Source organism: Brachionichthys hirsutus, chromosome 3, assembly GCF_040956055.1.
Source record: "Brachionichthys hirsutus isolate HB-005 chromosome 3, CSIRO-AGI_Bhir_v1, whole genome shotgun sequence".
Taxonomy (NCBI): Eukaryota; Metazoa; Chordata; class Actinopteri; order Lophiiformes; family Brachionichthyidae; genus Brachionichthys; species Brachionichthys hirsutus.
The window spans coordinates 558,560-572,478 of NC_090899.1; the positions used below are offsets into that span (position 1 = coordinate 558,560).

The 13,919-nt window shown below is 50.7% G+C and overlaps 1 protein-coding gene across 1 annotated transcript in view; it reads left to right on the forward strand.

Moving 5' to 3' along the window:
• The window catches only part of LOC137913577 (chondroitin sulfate proteoglycan 5-like), a 20,032-nt gene extending 6,533 nt beyond the window's left edge, over positions 1-13,499 (forward strand). Inside the window, exons 2-6 of the mRNA XM_068757224.1 lie at positions 593-1,508; positions 8,276-8,464; positions 10,823-10,979; positions 13,288-13,344; positions 13,425-13,499. Of these exons, the coding sequence (XP_068613325.1) occupies positions 593-1,508; positions 8,276-8,464; positions 10,823-10,979; positions 13,288-13,344; positions 13,425-13,499 (1,394 nt within the window). The remainder of the gene's footprint in view (positions 1-592; positions 1,509-8,275; positions 8,465-10,822; positions 10,980-13,287; positions 13,345-13,424) is intronic.
• The last annotated feature ends 420 nt before the right edge of the window (positions 13,500-13,919 follow it).

Genomic DNA, 13,919 nt, shown 5'->3' on the forward strand with positions numbered 1-13,919 from the left:
GGGTTTGAGTCCCATCTGTCCAGAGTGTGTACGCCAGGAATACGCCGGAGAGCTCGGAGAAGTATCCGCTGCGTCCGACGAACAGAACGCACCCCGACGAACGGCGACTGGTTCGCCTCGTGTTTTCCCAGCAGCGCTCCTCTGCCACCCGATGACATCATCGACGGTCGAGTCTTTCTTCCCATCATGCAACGGACAAAGACGGCTGAAGAAGTCTGCCGGTGAAACAGGGCGGGTGAAACAAATTAAAACCAGACGCCGTTGGCTGTGGGCTTATCCTCCGGTCGATTACTTCATCTGAGGGCGGCTCGTTGAGTCACAAAATAAAAGCCGCTTTGTGGTCGCTTCCCCTGGGATTAAAGGAGTAAGTCGCTAATGTACTTGAACGTGAGGAGCTGGAATTATGGGAAGAAGAGGGATTTGGGAGACTTGGTGGGGGGTGGGGGCGGTCCAGATAAAAGTGTCTCAACGACTGCGCCGTAAGAAAACTGTAAATAACTGAGCTGAAATAAATAGAGTGCTTTTATTTTGTTGAGATGGATCTCTTTTAGGATCAACACTAAATCTTTCTGGATCTTTGTGCTTCTTGTAGGAAACGCTGCCAGAACCAACGTCACTGAGCTGGAGGTCACCGCCAACGCGACCTCCCCGATCAACCAGGCCAAGGTCGGCGAGATCATTGCCTCGGCGAGCCCCGACCCCATCAGCACCGTGACCCCGAGGGCAGGCCGGATCCCTCGTGCCGGTGAGGAGGAGGAGGAGCCGAGCAGCGGCATGTTCGGTGAAACGGTGGAAGTGGGTGCGGCCGCCCCGCCCCAAATCGTCCCTGACTCGGCTGAAATGGAGCACCTACTTCCCGGGGTCCCGCGTGGACCGGCGGTCATGGGGGCTGAGGGGGAGGCAGACGAAGAGCGTCTGCCGCGCACTGACCCGCCCTGGATTCACGCCAAGGACACAGCCGTGTTTGACCTGGATCACCTCTTCACCACGCCCGCTCCGCCTTCTCCCACCACCAACCCTCCAACCCCCGACGTCCTCCACGTTGACTTCTTCGACCAGTCCTCTCGTGGGCGAAATCTTGACCTAGCCCCGCCCTCTCCTTCGTCACTGGCCCATGAGCTGCAGGGCGGCGATCCGACCTCCTGGGCGATGCCCGACAACTACGACTACCTCACACCCTACGAGGACGGCGCGTCCCCCACCGCCGACGAGTACGCCTACGGCACCACGACCGACACCTACGAGAGCGACGAGGACCTCCGGCTCGCCGGTGGGTCTCGCTATCGGCCCAGGGTCCCGGGGTCTGGTCCCTTGGTCCCCGAGGTTCGAGCACCGTTCCCAGCTCCTCCGGCCGCTGCACCGGTGGACGGGTCAGATGGACTGGGCGGATGCCGCGTGGGCTACCAGATGGTAAACCGAAGTTGTCTCTCGCCTTGCGACCTGCAGCCCAACTACTGCTTCAACGGGGGGCAGTGCTACCTGCTCGAGGGCACCGGGGTCTTCTGCAGGTACGCCACTCAACATTCGGTTCACCGGTAGCTTCTACCTGGGCGTCAGTTGTTGGGTTTAACGGGAATATCGCTCAACAGAAGAGATATATTAGCACTAAGTTTACAAGCTAGCCAGTTAGCTAAATCCTGACACGCTTGCTAGCCTCGTTGCTAACAAGACATTAAATTCACACATTTAAGTGCAAAACAATACAAAACACATTCGTACCATTAGTTCACTTCTCTCGTATCGTATGTTTGTGAAACAGTCAAACGTATTGATTTAATGCCGCTATACTTCTATGGCCACGAGCAAAGCGCTAACAATGCTAGCAAGCTCAGACAGAGGACTCATCGGCTACAAAAAGCTTTGTGACCACGTTCGTTTTTTTTTTGCGTACTATGCTTTTTGAATTATTGAGGTTAATTAAAGGTACAATTAATTAGGTAAACCTGCACGAAGGAATTATTTGCTAGATTTATTTCACCCTTGTGAGCGAATCCACGGCGACTCCGTCAAGCACGCATAAACATTTCACCATTACCATCAATTAAATAAACAAGCGATCAGTGAGGACAGACATCCAATCAGTGAGCAGCTGCACAGATTAACATGCTAATTTATGCAGAGGGGTGAACCCCTGAAAGCATCACCATGCCAACAGCCAACAGCCACATGAATACCAGACCCGTCCCGGTCCAAACGACTCGGAACGGCCCCGAAATCACCTCCACAGCAGATTTATTTGTTCTGGAAACACAAGATCCTTGTGATCCCAATGACCCCTGACCCCGCGACCCCCGTAATTTGCAGTCGGATTATTTGAATCAAAACAGGCGAATACTAGAAGTGTGTTGTTGGATATTACGTAAACTTCATCATCAGTTCCAAAAAACATTTGTCCAGAGTAAATACAAAAATGTAGTTTAACCCCGAGCGAGTTTTAAATATTTAAGATGAAAGCAGATTATCCTCTCCGTTCTGTATCAAATCATCAGATTACACGAGTCGCCGTCTTTATTGATTGAGAGGGGAAATGATCGGGATATTTAGGACGAACTCATCCTCCGTCGGCAGACCGAAGCGTTCGTGCAACGTGGGTCAGCGGAGCGTCGGCACAGTGTGTGTGTGTGTGTGTGTGTGTGTGTAAATGATGAACTGCAGCAGCTTCCTGCATCAATGTAATTCCAGCTGTTTGAAGGTTTGGACCTTCGGACCGCCGCAGTAAAACTCATGACCTTTTGACCCGTCTTTCCTCTCCTGCAGGCCGAGCCAGAAGTTCACCTGTTTTAATGTCGCCGCCTCAAAAGTAAAGATTTCAGCTGTTGCTCTATGATTAGTGCTCCGGTATGTTGATCCCGCTCTCCTGCTGAGGTCTGAGGCCGCTAATCCTAATCCAGAATAAATTCATTCATACCAGTCATTGATTAAAAGTAGGTTTTATGGTCTTCCTTCGATGCTGCTCGCAGTAAACCCCAATCCACAAGTTAATAGCAGGTAATAATATCTAAAGTCTCAACTCAAACCTAAAGACGTCGTTTAACGTTTTTCTCCGGGCTGGGAGGGGATCTCATAAAACTAGGAAGTCTACGTTCCAGGGTCGTCGGGAAATCTCGTTTCCCCGCTGCCTCAGATTTTCTCCTAAAAACCTTTTTACGGAACGAAAGTCGTAAATCAGTGGAATACGACTTGCGTTTATTGGAGCCCCCCTGGTTTACAATAAGAGTCCAAATGTTTTAAGACATGAAAAAAGAGCAGAAACTAAACGCAAAACTAAAATGTGGGTGAGAGGAATCTGGAGTTTTCGCCACGTTTCCGAGTTCAGCCACAGCGAATGTCTCAGATCGCACGTCCATCCGGTCGTCAGAAACGACCAGGATGCGGCGGCGCGTTGGCTTCTTCTTTGGCGCTGCAGCCTCTTTGTTCTGCAGCTATCTGCTGGATCTCCGGCGCCCCCCCCCACCCCCCCGACGTTATGCTATCTGACAGCGGCGGCTCGTAAATCGCGTCCTTCGCTGGAGCTGCAGGACCATATTGGGAAAGACGGAGGGGAAAACAAAGAGACGGGCTGTTTATGCTCTGGATGTTTGTGGATGAATACGTTTGTCAGGGAAATGAAAAGGAGGGAGGGAGAGAGAGAGAGAGAGAGAGAGAGAGCGAGAGAGAGAAGGAGGGATAAAAACAGAGGAATAGAAGAAGTGAGGAGTGGACGGAGAAACAGCCTGAGAGAATGAGTCAGAACTTTACAACGCTGGCCAGGATGGAAACGACTGGAGCGAGCCAGGTCGCATTCACTGTGTGTGTGTGTGTGTGCGTGTGTGTGTGTGCGTGCGCACGCATCTTGATCTAATTAATCTTTAAGCTTCAACAGCAGTTTGATTCCATTTTAATTTTCATGACCATATCATGGAAACTCACGCACACACACACCTACACACATACACACACGCACAAACACACACACACACACGCACACACACACACACACAGAGTCGTAGGATTATGGGAGTGTTTCGGATCACGTCCAAGTCATGGGGTCATGGAATCAGGCCTGAGGTCAAAAACACACACGCACACACACACACACACACACACGCACATTCATACGTGTACTGAAATCTAAAGGTTTCTAATCTTGAGGTGGGCGGGGCCAACAGGCAGTCCTTGTTTTTGTCAGCCTCATGCTGCTCTTCATGCTTTGCTCTTTTATTTGATTTGCTCTGAAACGAATCACGGCGAGAAGCCGGCGGGGTCACGCGGCGAGGTCACGCGGGGCGAGGTCACGCAGCGAGGTCACGCGGCGGCGTTTATTTGCCCGACCTCATTCCGAGGCATCTTTTTCTCATTGAAATAAGAAAAACTTAAATCTCGTCCTCGTTTTATCGGCTTCCTTCGTTAAATCCCAGAATGAATCCGCTGAGATCAGACTCTGGGTCCCACGGTCTCAAAATCAAATCCAGTTTGTAATCCTGGCTTCCTGACCACCGGTTGTCCTCAGACGTCACCCGGATCAGATCCAGATCAGATCCAGATCTGGTTCTGTCCCGCCAACGTAAAGCTGATTCCTCTTTTTCCATTTTTCCACGTTGAATACGGTTCCTTTCGCTTCACGCCCGCTAACTTCCTGCTGAGCGTCCGGATGCCGTCTCCCGTCTTTACACATCCAAAAATACGCATTCCTGATTTGATCACGCGTGCGGCTTGGCGGCGGGAACACGCGAGGCCCTCCCGTGACAGAGGCCTTTTCTGAAGCCGCTCTTCCAGCGCGGGGCTGGCGCCGATCCCGGCCGACGCCGGGTTGAAGGAAGTTCACCGCGGCGCTGACACGTAGCAGCAGCAACGCCGTTAGCGTCCACAGCTGGGGCCGGTGGCTGAGTCGGGCACAGGTGGGGTTCAGGTAAGGTCATCGGGATGAGTCGGAACGCTGGATTGATCTCCGCTATCACCTCTGTCTCGATTGGCTACTTGTGAATTGTCATTTAAATGAGCCAAATGATCCGTTATTGGTTGCAGCTGTCGGTCGCTTCGGTTGAACGTCCTCGTTCTCTCCGTGCTCTTCGGCTCCTGATTTGTGCCGATTGTGCAACACTTTATTAAAAACAGCTCCAAAAAAAAAAAAAAAGCTTTTGATTAAACTACTGTTAGCCTGACGTGTAATCAATGACCTGTCTCCGTGATTAAAGACGATTACTCTCCTGTTATGCTTTCAGGAATCTAATCTATACTAATTTGGTGAAGCATTATTTACCCTTTCTTTTCACGGTGACCCTTTTGCCGTCTCCCGAGGCTAACATCTGGCTCTGTAGCTACGTTCAGAAGCTAGTAGTAAATGTGGCCGCGCGCTACCGACCACGTTGTGTGGTTTTTAGCTGTCAGAGCGAGCTGAAAGTCATTGGAGGCCCGTTAAACCGAGGGGAGCTGCAGATTCTGCTGCTCGATCCCGTGGTCGCTTCGTCACGTTGTTCTGATTAGAAACATGAATTAATGGATTATGGATGCTTTCAAGAGTCCAACATTCTCGGAACAACTGGAAGTTACTGCTCATTGAAGAGGAGACGAGAGCTTTTCATTTTGAGTTGGTTAGATGTTTATTTTTAGCGGGATTGCATGAAACAACAGGACAGGTTAGCATGAAGCATGCTAACCCCCCCTAGCCCGGATAGCATCCTGAACATAGAGGAGTGTTTTGTTTCCTGGTTGCTGATAGATTCAGTTTTTCATTCTTTAAAAGTCATGCAGTCTTTAGGTCAGAAACTAAAACGTATTTTCAGGTTCTACCACTTCCTGTTAGCTAAACCAAATGTTAGCATTGACGTTCCGCCTCGTCTCCTGCCTTCTCACCCGCCATTATTCTTCCTCAAACCCAAAAGGGGGGTTTATTTGGATGCTGCCGCCCCGTTTGCCCCATTGTTACCCTCTAAAAAGACTATTTGTGTTAACCCCTTCCTGCCTGGTCTAATCAGATAAATATTGGGAGGGTCTTCTTCTTTGTGGTGCGGTTAATCTGCCGTTTGTCTATGCCTGTAAATGTGATGGAGGGAGGCGTTTGAGGACCGGAACCCAAGCAGCAGGACATAAACAGTGTTCAGCTCTGAAGGTTACACAAAATGAACTCAAACTCAACAGATAGAAGGAAAATTTATTTGGTTCCGTCAGCAGGAAAAAAAAGCAAAAGAATTCTCAATAGGAATGTATTTTCTTTATGGTCTCCTTAGCAACCAGGCAGTAAGAGGGCTTTGGTCCAGCGGAATCAGAATCAGCTGTTGGTCCACGGAACCGTTTAGGTCCATAAGATGGTTCTGAGAGGTCCCCAGCAGGAAGGAAGTTGTTGACCTCATGAAGGAATCATTTCTCCTCAGGTGTGGAATATCGGGATACATTTCATCAATGGTTCAGGTCCAGATCTACAAGATGAAAGCGTTTGGGAAGCACCAGCTAAGAAGAATAAGATACTGGGTTTTATATACAAGAGAAGTACCGTCCCAACTGAACCAGAACTTTAACCCTGGACCGCCGTTTCCTCCGACCGTCAAAGGAAGAGGAAAATAAAGCCGTTGCATGAACTGACGTGATTCAGCTGGAGGCGCTTGGCAGAGTGCAGGAGGGAGGAGGAGGAGGAGGAGGAGGAGGAGGAGGACGGAGAGATGGGGAGGTGAACAAGAAAACAGATTGAGTGGTGGGAGAGGAGAAGGGAGGAGCAGGAGGAGGAGGAGGAGAGGAGAGAAGGGGAGGTGAACAAGAAAACAGATTGAGTGGTGGGAGAGGAGAAGGGAGGAGGAGGAGGGAGGAGGAGGAGGAGAGGAGAGACAAAGGGAGCGAGGCTGCCTGCGAGTGATGGAATGACATGTCGGTACCACATCGGCTCCGGTTTGCCGCTCTGCTGGGTTGCCATGACGACCTCCCCCCAGCCTCCCTCCATCTCACTCCGACTTACATGAACCTCTCCTTCGTAGGAACGCAGAATCACTCGAAGGCAGACCGCACTGATAGCGAAATGCCGATCATCGTCTTCTTGCTCTCTCTCTCTCTTCCTCTCTCAAAATGTCTGCTGGCTCGTCGACGCGAGTCTGCCCTCAGCTGGCAGTAAGGCTACAGGAAGTCAGCCGCTGAAAAGGCTCCGGCGCACGCCTCTACAGCTGGGTGGTCTCTGATCGACGGTGAAAGGGCCGAAGGTCAGACGTGTCTTCCTTCGATCCGACGCACACTTGTTGCTGAGGCTCCAACAGGCGTCTGTCCGGATCGTGTGGCGTCGTCGCCACTCTGCGTCCACGTTTAATGTGCGTTAAAGCTTCCTGATGAAAGCTGCAGTGTCAGGCGTTTAGGATTATGGCTTTAGAAGAGGCGTGAGTTGGGTCTGGAGATGTGGATCGACCAAGAGTCACGACTCATTAGAGCAGTTCCTGCTGTTCCCACTTCAAAATAAGAGCATTTGTCAATCATTAGAGCAGTTCCTGCTGTTCCCACTTCAAAATAAGAGCATCTGTCCTTCATTAAAGCAGTGTCTGCTGTTCCCACTTCAAAATAAGAGCATCTGTCATTCATTAGAGCGGTTTCTGCTGTTCCCACTTCAAAATAAGAGCGTCTGTCCTTCGTTAAAGCGGTTTCTGCTGTTCAGACTTCAAAATAAGAGCGTCCGTCTGTGACCCCTACATGCTGAAATCCTGAACAAGCATCTCTGATATATGAAAAATGCATGAGAAGAAAATGAAAGCCGTTTCCTTCACGCCTGGAAATCCACCGTTGGCAGTTTTGTGTTCTTGCTTTGCGCGTCCTTGTTTGTGTCGAGCGCTTTGACGAACAGAAACGCTGCGCTTGCTTTTAGATGTTTACATTTAGATTTCCTTAACATCAGTCCTGCTTTCCTTATTGCTCCAGGTATTCTCACCTGCCCTCCAACACCTGTCTTGTGCTTCCTCCTTCATCTCGGCATGTTGTGCGTCCAGATTGAAGTCGTCTCCTGCCGTCTTGCACAAAGACAACAGCGAGACTCGCGTCACGCCATCATGGACGGGTTGCTGCTTCGGTTTGTCCAGGAGTCTCACATTTCGTGTGGCGTTCGCTCGGCAGAGTTAAACTCTCGTTTAGCGGTGAGATAGGTTTGCCGTTTTACTCGCCATCTGCCGCCGTCCTTTTTGTCCCCGGGTGGACGCCAAACGGCCGCTGGGGGAGTCGGGCTCAGATGGCGACTGTGTGTGTTTTATGAGTGTGTCCTCGTGTTCATCCACGCGCGGATGCCCCTGGCATGAAACCCACATAAAGCATCCCCTCCTCCCGTCTCTTCCAGATGTAACGTCCAGGATTACATCTGGCACAAGGGCGCCCGCTGCGAGGCGGTGGTGACCGAGTTCCAGGTGATGTGTCTGGCCGTGGGCGCCTCGGCCGTGGTCGTCCTGCTGCTCTTCATGATCGTCGTCTGCTTCGCCAAGAAGCTCCACCTGCTGAAGACGGAGAACAAGAAGCTGCGCAAACGCAGGTGAGGCGGGCGGCTCCTCCAGTTAGAGGCGGAGGTTAGGCCTCCGTAGAAAGGCCGTGGCGTTTACGAGATCTCAGAGAGGAGCGGGAAGTTATTTCATCCTCCAGATTTAACGTCAGTCATGTTTACAGGATCTCTTATTCCTGATCTCCGTTTGGGGATGAATGAAAAGGGGGAGTTCATGTCTTTCGCTGCAGAAGAGGGAGATGAAGTTTGTGGAGGATGAAGACTCCGTGACTCAGAAGAAGAGGACACACATCCAGTGTGGAGGAGGAGGAGGAGGGGGAAGAGGGGGAGGGAGACAAGGACAGGGTGAGGGAGGTAGAAGACGTTTAAAGGAGGAAGGAGGACAATGAAGGAATGCAGGAGGAGACGAGGAGGTGGGAGGAGCTGATGATGCCAGACGAGGGAGACGGAGAAGCATCCTCTTCTTCACTTCTTCATCATGTAGCAGAATTCACCACTGAATCAAAAGAGAACGCGACAACTTTGTGTGCGACGTTTTGAGATTAGCGTAGCGTGAGCGGCGGCACGAACAGAAGCGTGAAAGATTCAAGGACAGGCTTGAATATAAAATCAAGTGGGGGGGGGGGGGTAGTTGGGCGATAGCGTTTTAGCTGCTATCGCCCTAGCAACAGGGCCGTCGCCGACGAGCAGCCGCCCCGGTGATCAAGTGTTGTGGATGCAAATATGAACGGAAGGACCGGATCCTCAACACCGGGTCCCGCGCTGAGGGGTCTATTTTTAGCTCGCCGCGAGGCAAGGTTATCACGCTAGTCATGGTGGAGATAATGGGGGAGGGGGAGGAGGGGGAGGAGGGGGGGGGGTGCAGTTAGCAGCATCCCTAATGCTAGCTAGCAGGAATATAAAAACCCAGCAGAAAAGGGTGATGTCATCGGAGTGGATCCAGCCGAAAGTAGGGCAGTCTGAACAGGAGGGGGAGAAAAGGGGGAGGGGGGGCTGACCTACATGCAGCTGACTGCGTGTGTGTGTGTGTGTGTGTGTGTGTGTGCAGCAGCATGAAACACACAACACATCCTCATCAAGTGGTCGAAAGAAATAGAAGGGGAGCTCTGAGAAGGGGGGGGGGGGGGGGGGGGGGGTGATGGATGAAATGAGGGAGGAGAGAAGGAAAGAAAAAGTGAAAGAGGAGCGAAAAGAGAGGATGGACGAGACAGACGTGTGAGTGTGTGTGCGTGTGTGTGTGTGTGTGTGCGTGTGTGTGTGTGTGCGTGTGTGCGTGTGTGTGTGTGTGTGTGTGTGCGTGTGTGTGTGTGTGTGCGTGCGTGTGCGTGTGCGCGTGTGTGTGTGTGTGTAGATGAGACTCCCCATCTGCTGTGATATTTCTCTGCTGCAGTCGAGATCAGACCAAACGTCCTCCCAAAAGACGGAGACAGAAAAGAATGAGTGAAGAGAGGACAGATGTCTCTCGTCCCTCGTCCCTCGTCTCTCGTCTCTCGTCTCTCGTCCCTCGTCTCTCGTCTCTCGTCCCTCGTCTCTCGTCCCTCGTCTCTCGTCCCTCGTCCCTCGTCCCTCGTCCCTCGTCCCTCGTCCCTCGTCTCTCGTCCCTCGTCCCTCGTCCCTCATCCCTCGTCCCTCGTCCCTCGTCTCTCATCCCTCCGATACGTACCGTTCAGGCCCCGGGAGACTTTTCTGATTTGAAACAAGACGGCGTCTTGTCGTCCTGGCAGGTGAAACAAACGTGAGAGACCTTTGCCCCGAGTAAAGACTACAGGCGCTGCTTCAGACTATGCTAGAGGGGGGGGGGGGGGGGGGGTAAAGAAGCTTGCATGACAAACAAAGAGACGGCCACAGGAAGTAGATCATCCTCTCTAGTCGCGATAAACACTCAGATCCGGGTTTGCATCAGGATCCTTTTTAGCTTTAAAGCGACTTTAATGCTGAATCGTCTCAGAGATCTGCAGCTCTGAGCGTTTTATTTCTGTTTAGCTGAACCTAAACCAGGAATTACTTTATTCTGGCTTTACTGCATCGCAGATAAAATGTTTGTGACTAACGAATGCTGCGTTCTTGCTTTTCTCCCCCACCTCCTCTCCTCTCCTCTCCTCTCTCCCTTCTATGATGTAATCTCTCCTAATGTTGTCCTTTTCTTGCCCCATCGCTCCTTTTGTTCCCCCTTTGTCCCACGGCCTCTCCATTTCTCTTTCTCTTTTCGGATTCATTCATTTTCTTCTTATCCCTCTTTCAAATACACAAACTTTTGTCCTCCTCTTCCTTTATCTATATTTTTTATCTCCCACCTTCTTTCTAATTTACATCCTCTTCCTTCTCCTCCTCTCTCCTCCTCTTCCACTAATCGCCCCTTCCCGATCCTCCACTCCGTCTTTCCACCCCCAGCAGTAAGTACCGGCCTCCATCGGAGCAGCACAATGATAATTTCTCGCTGTCCACCATCGCTGAGGGCTCCCACCCAAATGTAAGGACACTGTGCGACACCCCTCCTAACGTCCCTCATGCCCGTGCATTGGCTTACTATGATAACATTATCTGTCAGGTAACGTGGTTCTCGTCTCTCTTGCATCCCTTTTTCTGCATCTCCCCTGCAAACCCTGCCCCCCCCCCCCCCTTCCATCCCCTCCTAATGCATGGGCATGAGTATTCTACGATACTCCGAGGTGTGTAATACTAATGAGATGGGGGGGGGGGGGGAGTTTTCTCCGGTGTTGAGGGAAACAGGTAACCATGGAGACGAGAAGGGCAGAAAGAATTGAGATGGCTCAGCTTAAAACTACGAGGTGACGGTTGTTAGCTAAACAGCTGTTCAGTCCAGAGTTAAAGCTAACGTGTAATTATTTCACGCAGAGAATGTTGTAGGATGAAGGATAAATGACTGCTAACGCTCCTCCTCCTCTTCACTTTGAAGCTCTAAGAGAAAACTCCCACAATCCCTCACTTCCACGCCCCTTTTCTCTCTATCCTGCCCTGATCAGCTCTTGCATCGGCGCTTTAGCTCTGATGCTACATGCGCCACCTGTTGGCTGTGTTAGCCATCACAGCTCTGCTTCGCTAACTGTTGACATTCCTGTGCTTATAACAAAGTGTACACTTTACCTGTTTATCCTGAAAATGGGCGGGGCCTCGGGAGGGATTGTTGTGATTGGTCTAGACTGGTTCATTGTAGTCCTTTTTTTGGGGGGGGGGGGGATCAATGTCACAAACAGGTAAGCTAACGGTGAGGGATATTTGTGAGAAATGATTATCAGGATAAACATCTGAGATGCGGCGCCTTGCAGCTGCCAGCAAGTGTTGACCAATAACCGAAAGGTGCCGTACTAACTAGCATGGGTAGCTAGTAGTGGCAATGCTAACATTGAGGTAGCATGTGTCGTTGTAGTGCTACAACCGAAGTACGTTGTGTTCACAGTGAACGCGTTGTACAGGATGATTTGAGTTTACTCGTGTAAAAACGCGAGAACCGACTGACTGATGTCGGCAAACACGATCTTTGGGATTAGCGTTCAGTGTGAACACATCAGTCGAGTTGTTGGTTTGATTTGTTTTTGGTTTTTAAGAAGCGGTGCCACCTTTTAACAGCTCCTTTCACTTGCCAAGCTAAAGGCCGTAGTTCTTTGTCATTCTCGGGTTGTCTATTCTAGCTAGCTGTTGCTAGCTCAACGTTCTTTGACATTGCATTTCAACCATTACAAATTCCATTTCACTTCTTCAGACAGTAAACCAAGTTATAACAGATGTCCTCACCCCCTAACAAGATGCCTAAAACGTAACCTTCCTCTCACGAACCCCCGTAATATCACCGCCCCCCCACCGGCCCACTCGTCCCCCCAGCGAATAGTAGTGGCAAATACTGTCAGCGGTTTGTGTCGGGGCAATAACAGGTACCCTGTGAAGTGTTTGAGCATTAGTACGTAGTACGTTAGTGTTTTTGTGTGTGTACCCATATTTGTTGTTTGTTTGTCTGTTTGTAAATTCACACAATTGCAGGTTATGTCATGCTATTCCACTTCCTGACTGTTGGTGGCAGTAGAATGCATTTGATGCGCCAGAATAGGCAGAGAAGAAGACTTCCAGCCAGCAAGCATGAATGTGAACAATTAAAAATCTATTTTTATTCATGGATTGTGAGGATGAAACATTGAATGTGGCTACGAATTAGATTTTAATTTTTACATTTAATTAAGGAATACAATTGGGTTTTGATATACGGTTCTGTTTCGGATCTGGTTTCAGGACAAACTGGTTAATCTAATGCTGATAAAGACAAATTCACACATAATAATTGCTAATTTCAGTGTCATCAGCTGTAATATTTAACTTTCTAAAATATCGAAGCCACGCCAATCGAACCCCGACTGTGAACCGCGTGTCCGTCTGTTCAGCCGGAAGCAGGCAGGACAGATTTCCCGCTACTATTCAGCTCCGGTTTCTTTCCTAACAAAAGTCCCGCTTCGTGAACCATGACTCACTAACGAATGAAAGAATCTCAGTTCCCTCCCAAACTAATCTCCTGGTGCGACGACAGCGGAGAACCTCAGCAGAAACATCCGAATCCGCGTCCACAGGCCGGAGCCGACTTTAGCTCCGAGGCTCGCGGCCGGTTGGGAATGTCGGCTAACGTCTGTTCCCTCCTCCGACTGGTCTCCCTCGGCCGGCTTTATCTGTCTGCTTCTATCTCTTCCTCTCCACCTGCTCTTCTTTCTACCTTTCCCTCTGCTGTGCTCTGTCGCTCCTCCCACTCACTCCTTTCCCTCCTCCTCCGTTCATCTCTTCCTGTCTTCCTTCTACTGAGGATGCCTTGTGTGGTTTTAGGAGTATAACCGTTTGCCCCATCCCCCTCCCCTCAGAAAACCATGAGCAGATACACCTGGGAGTGTAAGACCAAAGAGGAGTCCGACTGCGAGGTAAGACCAAGTGTAAGATGGCCCCGCCCCCTCTCTCACCTTCCCAGACGGCTCTCTCATTGTTGCTGTGGCCCTGTCAGTCACCCTCGCTCAAATCGAATCAGTCGAAGCCCATCGCTGACGCGCATCCGCTGGAAGGGGCGGGCTCAGGTTGATTAAACCCCGCCTTAAAGGAGCGCGCCGCCCACTTTATACAAACCACATTAAATAAAAGTTTGGCCGCTGAGTCAAATGTAGATTAAAGCAGTTAAAGTTATAAACCAGAATCAGAAGACGTGAACTCCAAACGGGTGTTCCCTGGTCCGGTTCCGACTTTCCTGATCTTTAGGCTCCGCCTGTTTGAACTTGAACCTTTTTCATGACATCATTAAAGCCACATTTATTCACCGCGTCAAAAAGCCAAGCTGGTGTCTGTCCGAGCAGCAGGAAACCGCTCACCTGGCGAGAACCCCGTCACGCACCCGGGTAGACCAGACCCCAGTCGGATCAGAACCACCAGTCAGAGATCGAAGCCTCTCGTCCTGAGCGGGCCGGGCAGATCGCCTGAACAAATCAGGGTCGACCCCTGAGGGTAG